The 20184-nt window shown below is 45.0% G+C and overlaps 1 protein-coding gene and 1 pseudogene across 1 annotated transcript in view; both read right to left on the bottom strand.

The window, feature by feature from the left end:
• LOC144129866 (uncharacterized) overlaps window positions 1-20184 on the bottom strand; it is a 45233-nt gene that overhangs the window by 4073 nt on the left and 20976 nt on the right. The window contains exon 7 of the mRNA XM_077663931.1: window positions 19455-19560. Coding sequence (XP_077520057.1) covers window positions 19507-19560 — 54 coding nt within the window. The 3' untranslated portion in view covers window positions 19455-19506. The remainder of the gene's footprint in view (window positions 1-19454; window positions 19561-20184) is intronic.
• On the bottom strand, window positions 13338-15955 carry LOC144108363 (uncharacterized; annotated as a pseudogene).

The following is a 20184-nucleotide window of genomic DNA, read 5'->3' as shown; positions in this document are numbered from 1 at the left end:
ATGATCTGCTCCGGATAACCACTTTCTTTCAACCTTGCAGTCTGTTGATAAAAACTACGCTCCATGGTATGTGGACAGGATTTTTGCAAAGCATTTGTCAAACACAGGTTAATAATGGAACGTTTTACTAGTTTAGAATGTGCCGAGTTGAACGGTAGGACACTTTTTTTGCCTCGTGGATCGTATGTCCAGCAGATATGATCTCTCGTACACGTGATACTTAAATCTAGGAACCGGATGGTGTCGCTAGTCGGCAGCTCATGCGTTAACACGAGTGGTTCGAACAATCTCTGAAAGACTAACAATGCTTGCGTTACATCCGCCTGGAAAGAATCATTGCTATCATCAAAAAGAATTAAATAATCATCTACATATCTAAACACTTTTACGGCGTTGAACTCTGCCAGGTGACACATCAACATGTTGTCAAGATGGCCTAAACACTCTTTAAATAATGGGTCTTATGCTGTTTTAGTTAATGTGTTTTATACCGTTTCAGCCCTGTTTTTGTCAATGTATTTTCTTTTATCTTTTATTTTTTTGTGACAACGGGAGCCCATATACAGCTTCACCCTGCTTTTGCATTTTGGTATCATAGTTTTTTGGTAGTTTTTTCGAATGTTGTTCCTTCACCGTTATTGATCATGACACCCTTTAGGTGGTTTAGGCGGCACGTGTCTTTCAGTGTTTTCCATTCGTGTTTTTTCAGGGTTTTTATCTAGAGTATCAGTGATTTTAGATGGCACATGTAGTAGGACGTTTTGACATCTTCTGAGTCACATGTTAAAAATTTTTGTATAAAAGTCGCTTATTTTTCCAATAAAGCTCAGTTGAAAGTCAGCGCTGTGTTTCGTTCCCTTTTCTGTCCGTCCGTGTTTCGTGTGCGCTGCAAACACCTACAGAATGAAACAGACAGGCTGCCATGCCTAATACTCATTAGAAGCAAAACTATGTCATGCCAATAAGAACGGACCGTGTGCTGGACACTCACAGTATCGTTAAAACTCTCAGCAGACCTCTGCGTTAATTTCAGTCCGTCCTTTTCCGAGACTTGACCACTTTCTTGATGGTATCCCTCACAACTCCCAGATTTTTCCAGGTAAACGAAATTTCTCTTGACAATTCTAGGTTGCTAGACACCCTTTAAAACCGTCACAGCCCTTCAAAGAAATACAGTAGAACCTTGCTGTTCTGTTCTTGGTTCGTGTAATCTGCAATATCACAAAACGAAAAATTATGCGTGTTGTGCTATTTTTATTCACAATACAAATCCTGGATAACTTTTTGAAACAATTCCCTGGTATACATGTCCATAATTTTGCCAAATTCTGACCATATGATGCATTCAGAGACCAAGAGAAAATGCCAGCCAAGCTAGTCATCATTTTTGGATGCTTTGCCCACATGCAACTGAGCACTGCGGAGAAGATGCCGCTGCTGCCCTGCACAAAGCATCTTAAGAGCAGCTGCGGCTCTTCCACAATGCAAAAGTGTAACGGGACAAAGTATCTGAGAACGGTAAGAAATAGTTGACGGACTGGACATGCCATGAAACTTTACCCCCATGGGAAACAAAAATATGGAAACAACTTGCAAGTGCTAGCAAAGGAACTTTTCATAATTTGTGCCAGCACATTCAGAAAAGTTTTACTGAAGTGAAAGTGCCAATAAATGCCAGGGACTAGGAAATAGCACAAAACCTGGACATAGAGACAGTCACGTGCAGACCAGCAAAAAATTTTTCATAGGGGCTAATTCAAACTTGTTGCTAAAACATTGCATTCATAACATCCAAGAAAAAAAAAACCTATGAAGGGGAAAGGGGGGGGAGAAAAATAAAAGGGAAGGTGGCACAAACCTTTGCCTTAAAAATGCAAAAGGCGTTGTTTCGTACGATTTGCAAAAGCTATCATGTCAGGATTTCGTATTCATTGAAAAGCAGTGTGCAATCACCTTGAAATCAGTGTGTGGCAGATTAGCCAGCAACTAAATTAGTGTAATAAAATTAAAGTAATTAAATTTTATCGGTAATTTCTAATGTAATTCATTACTTTTGTGGCCTGGCAATTTAGTAATGTAATGATCTACCTTCAAGCAGTAATTTCACGGAAAAGTAATTATTACTAGCCATATTACTTTTGCTGCATACCGAGTACATGCTTCTCGTATCTGCCATGTGGAGATGAGCATATACAAAGCAAAGATGCAGTTTATGGGGGTTTAATGTCCCAAAGCAATCGACACGGGCTATGAGGGATGCCATAGTGAAGGGCTCCGGGAATTTTGACCACCTGGGGTTCTTTGAAGTGCACTGACATCGCACAGTACAGGGGCCTATAGCATTACACCTCCACCGATATGAGACTGCTGCGGCCGGGATCAAACCAGAGTCTTTCGGGTCAGCAGCCGAGCACCATATAACCAATGAGCCACCGTGGCGACTCCCAAAACGAATTTCGGAGGGCACTAGAGACTAGTTCCATGCTTTATAAGGCGAAAAACATTCACTTTTAAATTTATATTGTTTCCTTCCTTTCTAGTGACACACCTTCTCATTAGCATACAGTCATAGGGCAACACATACATTAAATGAATCATTACTTGCCATGAAGCAAAGTGGTTTTGTGGCCCATGGGTTGTGCGATCGCCTCACAATCTGAAGGCCCTTGGTTCAATCCACCTTTTTCACGACGCGACTGCGCATGCGCCCATCCCCTGGCGGCGGTGTCGCGAAACATATTGGAAGGGTCGCGCGCTCCACTCGAGACCGGTCGTGGAAGTGTAAACAAACCGGCTTCCTACGCGGGGTGCGTTGCTGCAGCCGTCGGGCGTTCAGCGCGACGCATTTGGCGATCCCTACGAAATGTGTTGCATACGGCAGCAATGCCCAATGTGTAAAGGGAAGTAAACTCGGATTTTTTCGCTTTCCGAGCGCTTCCCGGGACAGCCTTCGACGCGAAGCGTGGATAAAAGCAGTTCGCCAGCTCGACGATCGTGCCGCCCTTGGGCACCGTCAAGCACGTCAAGACTGTGCGGGAATCACTTTGTGACAGGTACGGACGAGGTACTGTGTTTAAATGCTTGTGCAGTCTATCACGAAGTGTTTTATTCATGGGCAGGAAGGCCTCGAATGTCACCGCGGCACCCAGACCTCGTTCCGACGCTTTTTGCTTTCTCAAGCAAGAAGGCCAAATGGGCAAGTGCTGTGAGCCGCTTTCAACGCGCGATGGAAGGGCAACGAAAAAGAATCTACGAGAGCATTCACGCATGGTGCTAAAATTTTGTCATAATCTCCTATGGAAATTTCCTTCTTTATGCCACTACACCCTGGCCAATCCCCCCGTGTGAGTATGTGCCATGTATCATATCCATAATGAAGAGCTCTGCGTGGTATCGCCGGAATGGATTAATATGCGCCTCTCGCGCTCGTCTTTATGGACGTGCATGCTTGTTTAACCTATGCAGCGGTGTGTTGTGGGAAAATACAGTGAAATGCTAGCAGAGCTGCTTTGTTGCGAGTACGCTTGCGCTTTTATAGCTCGTGTAGCTATTCTGCAGCGCTTGAGCACAATGATTGCTTGTGAAAACTGTTGTCCCCAGTCGTTTTCTGTACTACGGCGTGCACGATGTAGTATCCACCTTTCATGAATGACAGGCATATACAGCGGAAAACGCCAACCTCACTGATCGGGGATTGAACATTATGTTCCGAATGTAGCCTTCATCTCTGAAGCAGCGGCCCTTGCTAGCTGGTGTTCGCATCGCATGCCGAATGATCGGAGGTACTGAAGAATTTGCTCTTCGGTGGGCACTAAAGCCTGCCTCGGACTTCGCACCCAGCCATCAGTCAACCCTAGAAATCCTCCAGGTACCAGGTGCTGCCCAGGACACGCCATCGTTGACAGATTCCAACAAAACGTGCTCCGCAGCGACACTCAGTCTGGCCGGGTTGGGCGCCCAGTACCCTACCAGTGAGCTTCCAGCGTTGTACGCGAGGTGGCAGCACAGGAAAATGAAAAAGGCGGATTCTCTGCACCCTCATAAGAAATTTTTCTCGTTGCTGATGATGTCACTGGGGGTTGTGAACCACTTTTCCTGGACATCGACAACATAGCCGGGTATCGACGTTAATGTGCCACTTAAGGCTCTTGCCTTAAAAGCGCGCAACCAGTAATAGCCAGCACCCCAGGGAAGCGGCGCATGCGTACGAGATGATGTGCGCGCAGGCGCCAGCACTGCCTTTGTGAAAAGTCTGCATATCAGTCGCAGGACTGCTACGCATCTTCCTGCACTGCATACGGTTTCATACACAAAAGGCACTGCATGGCCACCAGAAGAGCTCCATGACCAAGGCATGCCATATGGCACCTTTGCACAGATGCACTGCGAGTGCTTGAGCAAGTGCTTTGACATCGCCCCACTGACAAGAAGTCTCAACTGACACGTTTAAGAAAGTTGGTCGTGAGTTGTCGGTTTTTTTATGGCCTCATTTGAGGTCCTATTTCTAACTCAAGGGCAACAAAGGCAACAGCGTCCCAGCGACATGCAATTTATTTCCACCAACTTGCCTGCAGAACAAATCAATTGAACATCAGCAGAATTGGTAGCTTCTCTGCTCCCCTGTGCACTTCTGGGATGATGCGTGGATAAGCAGTCAAGGCACTCTCGCTGTTTACGCGGATGATGATTTCTTCAAAATCAGGATGGTGGGACGATATTACACATTGAATGATGTACTTCTGATTGAAGAGTGATATGAGAAATACCATCTACATCAGCAAAGTGGCTGTTCAAATTGACTAAAGAGGGGCAAAATTTCCAACACCCATTTTCAAGCTTAGTGGCAGTGCTAACAAAAAACTAGAAATTTTGCAAACTATGACCAATGCGCAACATTTTAGCATCGAAACAAAGTACCGCGGACCGCGAGCGACCATGTGGCCTAACAGACCATTCTTCTGCCTTGTACAGGTCCTTGCTTTTGGTCTCGTCGGAACAACAAAGCAAATCAACCAAGTTGACGGGCAGATCGACCTTCCAAACCTGCCAGATGCAGTTGCTGATCCCCGATCTGCGGCTGCGTCAAGATTATCAAGGGACCGAAGCTCTCTTCTTCCTTTGGCGATATCTTTACTGTTCCGTGATGCACCGACAGCGCCACCATCACGACACGTGACCTCATCGCTTTGGAATATAAAAGAGCAACTTCAAGCCTTCGACTTCAGTGGGCACGGCGGACCGCGAGCGACCATGTGGCCTAACAGACCATTCTTCTGCCTTGTACAGGTCCTTGCTTTTGGTTTCGTCGGAACAACAAAGCAAATCAACCAAGTTGACGGGCAGATCGACCTTCCAAACCTGCCAGATGCAGTTGCTGATCCCCGATCTGCGGCTGCGTCAAGATTATCAAGGGACCGAAGCTCTCTTCTTCCTTTGGCGATATCTTTACTGTTCCGTGATGCACCGACAGCGCCACCATCACGACACGTGACCTCATCGCTTTGGAATATAAAAGAGCAACTTCAAGCCTTCGACTTCAGTGGGCACGGCGGACCGCGAGCGACCATGTGGCCTAACAGACCATTCTTCTGCCTTGTACAGGTTAGTGCTTACTACAGCTCTGTTAAAAGCGACAACCGTTGTCTTTTGGTCTTGCCGTGCCCACAGCAAGCTGTATTAATGGTGTATGACGTGTACTGCGTATGCTTGCTCCTCTTGAGCGGAGATATCGAGTTGAATCCCGGACCTGACACGGAAGGTTCCAGCACAAATGAACTGCTTGAAAAACTGCTCTTGGGACAGAATAAATTAATTGAGGATGTTGCAGCACTTCGTATACAACAAACTAGCATGAAAACACGTCTGACGGACTGGGAGACTCGATTTACAGAAATGGAGAAACAAGCCGCGCGCGTGGAAGCACTTGAAAGCACGGTTAAAGCCTTAGAAGCGAAAATTACGGATTTGAAAGATAAAAGTAGACGCTCGAATTTACTGGTTTTTGGGGTATCAGAGGAACCAGAAGAGACAGAGGCTGTACTGCGTCGTAAAATTCTAACTGATATATTTTCTACCAAGTTACAAATCACGTGCAAGTCTGTAGCCCGAATACATCGGATCGGCAAGAGCGATAAAACGCGGCCAGTAATTTTATATTTTCAAGATTACGAAGAAAAGAAAAGTGTCATGCAAAATGCTTTCAAACTCAAAGGTTCTAATACTTCTGTTCAAAACGATTACTCACGAAACACGCTCAGGAAGCGTAAACTTTTGTGGGACAGTACTTCAGAGGAAAGGGAGCACAAAAGAAAAGTTCAACTAATCAACGAGAAACTTCGAGTCGACAACGACCTTTACATTTGGGATGACGCTAAAAACTGTAGGAAAAAAATTGGTAAATATAACAGTGCTAAACAAGACTGACTTCTCCGGACTGATACGAAAGATATGCGCATATTAAATATAAATGCACGCAGCATTGTTAACAAAAGTGATCAGTTAGAGGCTATTATCTTAGGTTACAACCCGCACATCGTTGTTTTGACCGAAACTTGGCTACACAGTGGCATAGATGATGAAGACGTCTTTCCACCATCTTACAGTGTTTTCCGTCGTGACAGATCAACGAGGGGAGGCGGGGTGGCTGTGCTGGTAAAGCAAAACTTGTCAGCAACTCTCTTGTGTCAGGCTGATAGCATTGAAACTATTAGCCTAAAGATTTCTTACTACGAACATTCATTCTTGCTATTTGCCGTTTATCGAGCGCCTGGCTCACCACCTCAATTCCTGTGTGATTTGCGTGAGCATGTCAGTTCATTCGTACATAAAAAAATTTTTTTAGTGGGGGACTTTAATCTTCCAGGAGTTAACTGGGAACATTGTTCTTCTAGTGGCGAATTTAGCACTCATGTTAATTATATGCGTGAAATAATCTTATGCCACAATTTGCACCAAGTTGTCAACTTACCAACGCGAGTGCATGGTTCTTCATCATCAATGCTTGATCTTGTCTTCGTGAGCAAAACAATCGAGAATTTTTCAGTATCAATTGAACATGGAATGTCTGATCATAGGATGGTGTACTATTCGTGTCATTTAAAAAAATGTACCGCTAAGAAAGCAAAAACTGTACAAGTGAAGGACTTCACACGTGCCAGAGACGAAAGCGTGTTAGATTACCTCGATTTACACCTAAGCAACTTTCACGGAAGCAATGTAGTAGAACTTTGGGACAAGTTCAAAAAAATCTGCACTTATTGCATCGAAAATTTCGTTCCAACGAAAACAAAGAAAACAGGAAATGAAAACCCTTGGATAACGCGTGAAGTCATTCACTTGAAAAGAAAAATAAAACGCTTAAGACGACGGAATGCCTCACCAACTACAGTACAGAACTTACAAGCTACGCTGAGCTCGTCAATTGGGCATGCCAAACGGCATTATTTCAATAACACTTTGCCGCACTTTATTCTTACGGCTCCAGAAAAATTCTGGAAATTTCTGAGCAAAAAGAACAAGGCAGTGGATCAAATAATTAAAGATGGCATTCCCGTTGTCGAAAAGCAAAGTATCGCCGAACACTTTAATGCATTCTTCCACAGTGTGTTTATTAACTCAGAAGAGCTTGCACTTCCCTTTTCACCTTTATCAAATGTATCTCCTGAATTTGTATCCGCTCAAGGTGTGCTTTCTATGATCCTTAATCTAAAAACAAAATCTACCCCAGGACCGGATAACATACCGAATGTTTTTCTGCGCCAATACGCAGAAATGCTGTCACACTTTCTGGTAATAATTTTCGGTGCGTCACTGTCCACTGCAGCCCTACCCCCTGACTGGCGAACGGCACGTGTAGTACCAGTGCCTAAGAAGAGAGACCCCACAATGATTACTAACTACCGACCAATTTCGTTAACATCATCTTGTTGTAAGATGCTTGAACACGTCATAGCCAACTTCATCAGAAATTTTCTGGAGGATAACAATATACTTTCACCTTCGCAGCATGGTTTTCGTAAAGGATTTTCTACGGTGACACAATTAACAACGGTAATCCATTCCCTTGCTAGAATTTTAGACAAATCCGGCCAGGTGGACGTTATTTTTTTAGACTTCAGGAAAGCCTTTGACCTTGTTTCACACTCTAAGCTTATTGAAAAACTTAAAATGATTAACCTTCCTCCTTTCATTATTAACTGGGTTGCTGCGTATGTCACTGATCGTAGACAGTTTGTTAATATTGATACTTACTACTCCCATGAACTTCCAGTTACTTCCGGCGTCCCTCAGGGCAGCGTGCTAGGACCATTGTTGTTTTTAATATATATTAATGACATTGTGAGCGTTATTACTGAACCCGTCCAAATACGATTGTTTGCAGACGACTGCGTGCTGTTCAGGGAAATGTCAAGCGAGGATGACCAGATAACTCTTAATAATAATCTACAAAATATTCTTTCCTGGTGTCATTGTTGGGATATGCAATTGAACGCTGACAAAACAGTGTATATGAAAATAACCAAGAAACTTAATAACCTTTCTTTTCCCTATGCCCTCGGGACAGAACCACTAACCGAAGTCAGCGAGTATAAATATCTTGGCGTCACACTAACAAACAGCCTAAACTGGAACACTCACATAACTAACGTATGTGACACAGCTTTTCGGAAACTTTGCCTTCTCCGTCATAAATTGAAGCATGTCCCCGCCGAAACTAAACTTTTAGCTTATACATCATTAATAAGACCAAAACTTGAATATGCATGCGTAGTGTGGGACCCTTATACCAAAACTAACATTGACGCTCTCGAAAGAATACAGCGTAAGGCAGTCAGGTTTATTTTTTCGAAGTACCGTACAACTGATTCCCCGACAGCACTAATGAAACAACATGGAATACCGACACTGGAACTGAGAAGAAAAATTCAGCGCTTAAAATTTATGTTCCTTCTTAAAAATAACCTTCTTGCTCTGACTCCTGATCCGTACATAACACTACTTACGGCACGCCGAACACGACATCGACACGATGACTCTCTAACGCCATACAGCACCAGAACTAATGTTTTTAAATATTCTTTTTTTCCTCGCACGATAACAGATTGGAACAACTTACCTCTGCCTCTTCTAACCAGCGTTGATTCAATTGAAACCTTGAATTGCTCTTGAATATTTTTCTTGTCTGCTTTTTGGTTGCCCAAACTGATCGTGTTTTTGCCTTGCTGCAAGTTTGACATTTCATTTTTGCATATTTCATTCATTGGCTTACTTCTGTTTGTTTCTGTTTGACTTTCCCAAATGAAGAGCTCGGTTTGCATTTCGTTTAGTCCTTGTTTTGCTCATGTTCTATTGCCCATAGAACAAGTGTTTTGAAATTATTATTTGCTATCTTCGTTCTATACGCTGATGCCAAGTGTATGCCCCTCCTGCTTGGGCCGTAAAGGCCTGCAGTATTGAATAAATAAATAAATAAAATAAATAAATTACTTAAGGCAGGAAATTGTAATGTAATGTCGTTACTTTTTGAGACCAGTAATTTGTAATGTAATTTATTACTTTTCAAAAGTAATTTTGCCACGTATGGTGTGTGGCCAGCGGCTGCCTAGGGAGCTTCTCAGTGTCCTTAAGTTCTTACGCAAACAATGACACACCACCCAGTTTTCTACATGTGACAATGTCCATGAGAAAATGGAATATTGTGACAAAGACGACGAAGCTGGCTGTGGTGCGTTACAGAGCAGTTGCGCTAGGCCAACGGCCATTAAATTATATCTCTGCCATCGTTCATCGCGCCTCTCTTTGGACAGCCACCACGTAACAATATTATACACCACACAGCATTTGCATTGGAGGGAATGGCCAAGAGCATTTTCCATTTGTTTTTCTGCGTGTTAAAGGAATATATACACGCAACTTTGGTGGCATGTTTTCTTCTCTACAACGATGCATAAAATACTACTACGCATGAATCACCATGTGATATTTGCCCATGGCCGCTAAATAATTTATAATTTTTTCTGTCATGCTGTTTCGGTTTCAACAGCCGAACAATGGCTGCGACGTCAAAGAGTACTTTTGTGTCACGCGAGGCATAGAAAAACGCCGATATAATCGCTACTTCATCGTTATAATTTACTGCAGGGCTGAAGCCAGCCTTGCTCAAGGGCTGGAATGACAACTAATGTGGAAGCAGCGATTATATTGCATTTTTATGCCTCACGTGACCTGTAGGCACACGTTGGCATCAAAGTCCTCATTCTGCTGTTGAAACTGAGACCGAAACAGCACGAGAAAGAAATGCTATTATAAATTATTTAGTGGTTATAGGAGAATACCAGGTGGTAATTCATGTATAACAACGCCTTACGCATCATTACAAACAAAAAACACGCACCCAAAAGTTAGGTGTCTATACTCCTTTAATACCCGTGCTACACGGGCGTTTCGAATGCCTTCCAAACGAATGTCATTCGACTCGACTGCCAAACCTGCGCTGCTACACGACGTTTTTTAACGGCATTCGGTTCACATGAGATTCGAGTCGACGGAGCTCCGCGGAGACATTCGAGATTTTGGAATGCCTTCGAGGCGCAAGCGCTACTACTCTCTACCGCAGCATCTTCGCGCCATAGGTGGCAGCATAAGTTTTGAAGAGCAAATACTTTCGTTAAACGATGAAATTCTAAATACTATTTATATACACTACACGGATCTTTTCCAGAAGTTTTGTTGGCAAGCAAATATTTACCACATACTCTGGAACCCATCGTAGGAAAGAAAGGCAACCATTTTGGCCCGCTGCCAGTTTTTTCACTTTGTGCTGTTGCTGTTTTGTCTTTTTATTTTGTGTGCGTGTGCGCCTGTGTGTACATTTTAAGTGAGCTTTTTTTTTATTCAGTATAGTTTCTTGTACTTTTTCGTTTTTTGCGACACACGCAATAGATAGAGCCGAATGTAGCCAACAGACCGCACACAAAAAATGGCACGGCTATGGGCTTGGGCCTCTGTTAGAACAGAGGCGTTTAGTAATGAATAAATAGTAAAATTTATTAGAAATGACATATTACTTTTAAAAGTAACAATTTTATAGCGGACTATAACTATACAAATTAATTTTTGCTGCTATATTTGTTTAAAACAAAACTTGACGGTAGCAGCGCTCCTGTAGCTTGGCGGCAGAATACTGAAGCTTTCGAATGCTTTTGGAATAGTCGTGCGGGTCCGTCCAGTCCAAATGCCATTCGAAGTTTCGAATGCCGTTCGACTCGAATGTCATTTCAATGTACCTGTGTAGCACAGGTATAATTCTTTAGACCCAACATTCTGCTTACTGATCTTGCTTTGCAGTTCATCTGCTGAGCGACTTAGAGATATCACCTGAGAATTGCAGATTACTAAAATATTCTCCATTAACTCTTATCCCCAACTGTTCTGAATCCAGGCCTCGGAATAGAGCAGGTATTCCTAAATACCCCGTTTACAGGGGGTATTTTGTTGCAGAGGACGCATTGCAGAGAGTCATTTTTTTTTGCACGATTGGTGATGTATTAGACACTGCAGTCCAAGACTTCTTCAGCACAGTTTGGTATTGACACGGTTGCTTCCATCATTGGCAAAACGCCATCCAATGAAAGTAACGCCTACATGGAAGCTGAAGACAGCTAAACTTGTACTGTTGGAAAAAACTGCATGCGTGCTAGACACTTTCTTGTTCACTCAAATACGGCCTAATAGAGCAGCTGGGACACGGGACCTGGCGTACATACCTTCGAGGGCTGCACTCGTAGCTATGTGATTAAAAGGTTTCACCTGCGCATTCTTTGAAATGCCTCAGGTATCATCTTTTACCAAGTCAACGGATATACTCAGGCTGCTTTCAGTCTGGGCATATTGTTAAGTGGCGACCAGCCAAATAATAAGCGGCGATGAACGATGGCAGTGAGATCATTCTAATGGCCGCTCGCCTATAGCGCGACCTTTTTGTTCCTGCGCCACTGCCAGCTTCATCATTTTAGTGACACTACCCGGGGCTGCCGAGCGATTGTCCTGATAATGGATAGAAGAAGACACCAACGGAGAGACGGCTCAGTGGAGATGGGTTCAGAGGAGGATAGTACAACAGAAATGGCATGGGGGGAAGTGCTGGCCGCCACGATGAAAGATAAGTGTGAATGAATCCTGGTCGACGAAGCTTCCGGGACACAGTTCGCCAGTAGCCGATGGACGAAGCCCGTGAATGCACCGAAAGGCATGGGCAGAGGGGTGGTGTCCTCACGTGTGGGCGGTGTCTCGGGTCGCGGCAGCGTTGTCATGTCAACATGCCTTGTGGTCAGGGCGGGGGACGGGACGGGGCGGGGGATGGGACTGGGGTGAGCGGTGAGGTCGGTTCATGTTCGGCGGGTTGGGGCACAGCAGGGCGAACCAGGTGCACACGGCCGACGATAACGGCAGGCGGAGGACTCCGAAGATCCAGGACCAGGATGGGGATGGTACCCCGCATCTCACACCAAATGTTAAGTGGCGACCAGCCGAATAATAAGCAGCGATGAATGATGGCAGTGAGATGATTTTAATGGCCGCTCGCCTATAACGTGACCTTTCCGTTCCCATACCACTGCCAGCTTCGTCGTCTTCGTGACAATATTGCCGCTTTGCACACAGTTTTTCCACAGTGCCGCGAGGTATGCCTTAACGAGGTTTTACTGTACCTGTGAGTACTAACGTTGCTGAATTTGATGCATGTCAATGTGAAATCTGAACCGATTCATACACCTCCTGCAGTAAGGCCCATGATCCACCTATAAAATTGAAGCTCTGATCTATTGCTATGCGATGCATTCAGAACAGGTGCTGCCCTTGATGGTCGCACAGATAACTTTGACCACAATGGCAACAAAGGCATCAAAGGTTGCCTCCAAACTATAGCTCTCCACCATTCATGGCATGTTTTCCGCTGCTCTACTATCTTTCTCCACAGTGGCCCACTCATAACTCACCTCAGTTCTGACTGCGGGGCCAATCCAGCAAACAAGTCTTACGCAGTACTTTTCGGATGGACCTTATGGCCACCCCACTGCTCTAATTACACCCCACCACTTTCGCTCGGCCCCATGGCGACATTCCTAACAGAGGTGGGGGGGGAAGGAGGAAGTTGGAGCACCATGAAAGCCAAATGTACAACAAGGATGTAGTGCAGTGGCCTCGCTCAAAGCCTTTGCCCTGAGCTCAAACAGCATAGGCACTTCTGGTTGAGCTTACAATTTCGTCATGCCCAAGCTGACAGCTCACCAGCCACACACATCGAAACAAATTTTTAATTACACATGCAGACCTGCCAACCCAACGATGCTAAATCTACTATAGAGGATGCCAAGAAATACTAAAATTCGGTGAAAAATACTAAAATTATGTTTTAGTACATCAAATTTTTTATTTGGCTATGAAAACAAAGCAACTTCAACTGGTGTTTCAATACATCACGCAAACAACTTCAGAAAGATGTCTTCGAAGTGGAAGGTTGGGACAACACTGAGGATGTTGCTGCTTTTGCCTTCCTCAGAAAGTCCTTGTCGAACACCTGATTGTGACAGACTACAGACTCCTTACATTTCACAACTAACAGCTGTTCTAGGCTCTTTTCTGACATGGATGAGCGAAACTGAGTGCAAGTCTTCTTCACTTTGCTGAACACTTTTTCACAGTCTGCGTTACTGTGTGGGAGAGTCAGAATCCCTAACATAACTTTTGAGATCTTATCATACTTAAAAGTACGGTCAATGTCCTGAATACTGGCAATAGCATGCCACTGCTCGTCTATCCGCACCTGTGTAGTTACTTGTACTGGAAGTTCTTCGAGCTGAAGGCTGCTTAACTGGGCTTGGATGTCATCCAGGTCCGAGTCATCATCCTGCCCCTCAGAAACTGGCAAGAGAACTGGAAAGCGATTGATGAAGTACCTGACATCAGCAAACTTTGCTGTCACAATGCTGGAAAGCCTTGCCACTTCTGCTTTCTTCAGAATCTCTGACTTCAAGGGGAATTTCAGGATGACGTAATCGCTTACCACCACAAAAAATCTTCTTACTAGTGTAAGAAACTGTTGCTTGTCAGCAATCTTCAGCCTTTCTAAGATTTGTAGAGTTTGGCTGCCGATTACAAGGTCATCATCATCCCTCTGGTTGCCAGAAGACTTGTAATCAATATCTGTCAGCTCACAACTACTCTTAATAACAGATGGTTTCACGAACCGCAGTAAAATCTCCCTGAGCAGGCTGTTCAAAACTTCCAGAAGCACATGTACTTGGGGAGCTCCAGACTGCAAAAAGGTGTTTGTCTTTTCAAATTCTGGTATGACTGACAGCAAGAAGGCGCAGTATGCCTTGTTGACATCTGATGAAAGGAACATGAACAGTCTTTCTTGCCTATTTAAGACCTTGGCCACTTGCTGCTTCAGAGCTTGCTGCGAAGGAGCTGAGTCGATGTCCAGCCTTGGTCGCTTGTTCTGATGTGCGATTTTTGCTGTCCGCGTCGACTTCGGAGAGTCCATCTCTGAATTTCGTTGTTCACTTGGTGATTCCAAGGGTTTCTTCAATGGCTTCACTTCACTGTGAATGAAGCTGAGCAGTGGCTGCCACTGCTCAACAAGCCGTTTCAAGCTCCTACCAAGAGATAACCAACGAGTGTTGACATGTTTCAGGATTTTTTTTTACTCTACATCATGCAAGCATTGAAAAGCTCTCAGTTTGTCTTTCCTTTTTGAACTCTTCTCCAGGTAGTAGTAGACATCAATCGGCACCTCGTCCACACTTACAGGAAGGCAGGCCGAACCCTTCTGAGCTGCTAAATTGATTAAGTGGCAACAACATCCAAGGATGGCAATGTTTTCATGGTTTTCTTTGAGAACAGCAGCAACCCCATTCTTAGATCCGATCATCACTGGCGCGTCATCGCACGCCATGCCGACGCAGTTCCGTACAGGCACGTTGTTGGCCTTCAGCGTGTCTACAACAAGTGCACCAATGTTCCGTCCAGTTGAGTCTCCCTCGAGTGTAGGCATTGCTAGCAAAGCAGTATGAACAATGCCGTCGACGAATGTGACAACAATCGGGTAGAGCTTTGCATCATTGCCAGCGTCGTTGCTCCCGTTGGTAGCGACCGAAAACGGTCCGGATTGAAGACAGCTTACAACACCTGTTGATTGGCCATTTCCTTGGCGATTGCAGCCGTTTTTGTACGAGCGTAGGCCACTGCCTCTTTGGAGTTCGGAAACATTTTCCTGAAAAGGTCTCCCGCATGGTCTGCAGCAGTGAATGGCACGTTGTGCTCTATGAGGAAAGCTGTGAAAAGGCATTCCGCTCGAATAGTGCCTTGGTCCACCGAGCTTCTCGTTGGTGTCAACGATCTGCGCAGAGTTTCTTTGTTCCGAGATGCAGGAGGATGTCCCGACGACCGGCGTGCGCAATGTTCAGATCACAGCGGCAGACAGTGCAGAAAGCATATTTTTCACCCTTCCGAGATTTCTGAATGCACGGAAAATCCGTCGAATAACTTGGTATGAACACTTGAAAGTACTTCTTGCCGGACATCTTACAACGACACCCGCAGCAACAACGCTGCACGCCGCGGAAATCACAATGCCGCCGGCAACACAACAGGCCTAACAAGCCCGGCTATGACCACACCAAACGCACCATTTCAAACGGGCAAACACAACAGAAGAAAGAATGCGAGGAAGTTCTCTCCTTCCTGCATGAACGCGATGGTGGTGATGACGATGGCTATCCCGTTTGCGAGCCACCAAAAGCCTCAGTGTTGCCAACACAGAACCAGAATGTACGGTGTGCAGCCGCTGAACGACAAAAATAAACAAAAATCGTAAAAATAGAGCTACATTACGATACTCGTAAAAAAACGCTGGAAATCGGGCACTTTACGATAAAATCGTAAAACTTGGCAGGTATGCACATGCCAACAATGCCACATCTATTAAGATGGTGTTAAGCCATCTATGCTCTAACCAACCCAAAATTCTTACCACTGTCAAGCAGATGACCTCGGTTCTCTTCGGCAATACATCCAGCTCATTATTGTTCACAGCTATGGTAAATTGCCATTTTGACCTCTCAGATTTTCTCACCAAGAGGCACAAGGGCAATTGGTGAACTGTACGGTCCTTGAGACCAAGCGCCATTTAGCAATCGCTACAAGCTCTGGACAAACACTCCCTGAAGTGGCCACCGAAAATCTTGCACCAAAGCTGCAAATTACACTGCTTGAAAGGGCATTACTTTTTTTATTTATTTGTACCTCAAAGGCCCACAAGGGAGTATTACATGAGGGGTGGGCTGACATGTATTAAAACCTCCTGCCACAGAATTTTTCAGAAAAGGCAAACTGAAGAACTAAACTATTCATCTACATCCTTGAGGCTTTTTTTCCTCCCGTAATTCTTACTGCACTAAAGCCGTGTGTTGGTGATCGAATCTGAATGCCACACACCCATATGCATGCAGCAGACATCCTTTACCAGCACAGCACCACGTAAGATCATGTCAATGCCTCATTTGGGGACAAGGAGTGCAAGCACACAGAACAGTAGGAACAAAACGCAAACACTAATGTTGTGTGAGTCACTCCTGTGCCCTGTCTTTTGGGCTACATGTCTCAAGATGAACAACCCCTTCCCCATTTTCCTCAAAAAGTGAAACTACAACGAACATCTACTCCTAACTTGTGAGAACAGAATGACAAACATAGAAGGAAGAACATAAACATGTCTCGTCCTTGTCTTTCCATGTATTCTTCAATTATGGGAACTACTTCCTCGTTCAGCTCCCTGTCCTACACACATTCGTCTGTGGCTTCTCGCCTCTCGCCACTGCTTGACTCTAGGGGCACAAATGTTGCCAGTTTCACAGTAGGAGGCCCACTTTCAAAATTATAATTTGCTAGATACGTGGCAGCCTAGTTGTTTTGTTCACTATACAGGCAGGCTTTGTTCATTTGGGGTCTGCAGGTGAAAGCTGTTGTCTTAATAGTGAATGCTTCCACGTTTCCTTTTTTCTTCTTCTTCTTTCTATGTAATGGCTAGGACAAAAACTGTCGCCCACCCAATGCAAAGGAAATAGCCACATAATCATAAGGTCCATTCCATTTGGCTGCACTTGTTGAAGAAGTGCAGCATGAGTTCTAGACTGGCTTGCACTTGCCGAAATGGAAGCGCAGCTGCGGTGCAGCAATACGACAGTGCCCATGTGTAGGTCGAAGAAGCGGAAAAGGTGTGGCACTAGTTATTTGATGAAATGATGACAGTTCTTTGTTGAAAGCTTTATGGGGGTTTACCGTCCCAAAGTGACTTAGGCTGTGAGGGATGCCATAGCGAAGGGCTCTGGAAATATCGACCACCTGGGACTCTTTACCATGCACTGACATCACAGTACACGGGCTTCTAGAATTTCGCCTCCATCAAAATTCGACTGCCGCGGCCAGCATCGAACCCGCGTCTTTCGAGTCGCGGGTTTCAACCTGGCCGCGGCGGTCGAATTTCGATGGAGGCGAAATTCTAGGGGCCCGTGTACTGTGCGTTGCCAGTGCACGTTAAGGGAGCATAGAGACCTAATTTTGGTGGCATATTTCCTTCTTTATAATGATGCGGAAGACACTACTATGCATGAATCACCATGTGGTATTCGCCTACAACCACTAAACAATTTATAGTCGAACATTGCTGTCATGCTGTTTCTGTTTCAACAGCCGAATGAGAGCTGTGACGTCAAAGAGAGGTTTTAGGTCATATGAGGCAGAGAAAAACTGCAATATAATTGCTGCTTAATCGTTTTAATTTACTGCAGTACTGAAGCCAGCCTTCCTCAAGAGCAGGAATGACAACAAATGTAGAAGCACCAATTATATTGCAGTTTTTCACGCCTCACATGACCTACAACCTCTCTTTAAGGTCACAGTCATCGTTCAGCTAGTGAAACTGAAACAGGACAAGAAAGAAATTCAGTTATAAATTATCTAGTAGCCGTAGGAGCATACCATGTGGTAATCTGTGTATAATAATGCCTTACACCTCATTACAAAAAAAGATTGCCTTGGTTTATGGGGGTTTAATGTCCCAAAGCGACACAGGCTATGAGGGACACTCTAGTGAAGGGCTCTGGAAATTTCGACCACCTGGGGTTCTTTAACGTGCACTGGCATCACACAGTACATGGGCCTCTAGAATTTCGCCTCCATCAAAATTCAACCCCCGCGGCCGGGATCGAACCCACGTCTTTCGGGTCAGCAGCCAAGCCCCATAACCACTGAGCCACCGCAGCGGCGTCATTACATTAAAAAGAAGAAACCACGCACCCAAAAGTTAGGTGTCTATGCTCCCTTAAAGAACACCAGGTGGTCAAATTTCCGGAGCCCTTCACTACTGCGTCCCTTATAGCCTGAGTTGGTTTGGGACGTTAAACCCCCACAAGCCAGAACCTTTCAGCAAATAACTGTCACCATTTCATTAAATAGCTTGTACCATATGTTCTATGCTTCTTCGACCAGCACATAGAGGAGGTGAGTGACTGTTTGAGGAGTCATAATGAAAACCTAAGCGGTCATGTCAAGTCGCATGGGCAGCATTTCAGCGCTAATTCGTAAGTCGCCTGTGTGTATACAAGCAACGATTTTTTTTTCTTTCTGTGAAACGACCATTTCCTAGAGCAGGTTCATGGTAAAACTTCATTGCGATTTGCTGCTTGAAAATTCTTCCAAATGTGTCAGGATTTTGGTGGTTGTTGGTGTCGGCGGCATGCAATTTCGTGACGACAGCAAGGCTATTGGACAATTGGGCCTGCACTCGACCATTCGTTTTGGAAGCGGCCAGTGCCAAGCTGTATTTGAACTGCCTGAGCTGACGATGCACGCTGCCGGCACCACTGCGGAACTTCACAGAACTAGTGCAGAGAGTGCAGCCAAATTAAAGAAACCTATCATGACCAATCTTAAACAAAGTTGTAGTTTGGACTTGTTCGTATAGCATATTAGAAGACATAGCGCAGCACAATGGGACAGAGAAAAGCACACAGGACAAGCGCTTATCCTGTGTGCTCCTTTTCTCTGTCCCATTGTGCCGCACTATGTCTTCTTCTAATATCACCACAATGACCTGTCACACACTGCAACAGTGCCTTGTGAGCTCTATGCACCTCACAAGCTTCCAAACAGTCAAAGGACATCAAGCACATTGCCCACAATGTTCATCTCTTTAAGGGCTCTTTACACCATCAGCTGTAAAAATGTCTTAAGCTTAGAGGCCTTAAAATTAAGCTTGCTTCTCCGGCTGCCTCATGTGCTCCACCATTCTAGTTGGCTACCTGGGTCCAAGCACCTTTCCCACGTAAAACCGATGCTCGGCGCAGGTGGCACAGCACTCATTTTAAAATTCTCACAGAAGGTTGAGGGCTCACCTTGTGGCGCCTTAGAGCCTTTGCTGCCTCAGCATTTTAACGTCCCATTTGTTCAGCCTCTGCGCCAGCAAGCCAACGCCGGACTCGAAGCAGGAATCGGGAAGGTCTGTGCATACCACAAAACTGCGTCAGTTTTTAAAGTCCTGTTTTCTGAAATAAATATGAATTTAAAAGAACATGTTTCGCACTGCAGACACCAAAGCGTAATCGCTTATCTCGCAGCAATTTTTGCACCTGTTTTAGAAAGCGAATTGTAACAGCAGCACACAATTGTAAAGTTCAGCATTAAGTTAACACTCTACAGACTTTCCCAGCCGCGGGGCCACAAAAAATCGGACCGCGTACAAAATTCATCGCACAAATGGTTAGTTCAACTGGGGCGCGATTACGGATCGGTCTCAAAAAGTGTCTCATTTGCCTCTCTCCTATTGGTCGGCCGTGGGCGGCGGCCATTTTGATTTTTTCGTCACTGACTGACGTCATAAATAGCGCAGAAGTGGTGACGTTGGCCATCTAATTATGCGGGCAGATTGAGACGATTTTTTGAGACTGGAAAAGGTAGTCTCAACACGTTTGAGACAGAAAATGGCGGCTGTTTATTTTGCCATACGCGGCTGGCCGCGCGAGCAACAGCGTAGGAGAGTGCACGAAGACGGTTTTGACTTGCCAGACGAGCTGTTTCGTCGCCAATTTCGACTCAGGAAGGAGACTGCACAGTGGCTGTGCGACC

Source organism: Amblyomma americanum, chromosome 1, assembly GCF_052857255.1.
Source record: "Amblyomma americanum isolate KBUSLIRL-KWMA chromosome 1, ASM5285725v1, whole genome shotgun sequence".
NCBI lineage: Eukaryota > Metazoa > Arthropoda > Arachnida > Ixodida > Ixodidae > Amblyomma > Amblyomma americanum.
This window is presented reverse-complemented; position numbering and strand designations above follow the sequence as displayed.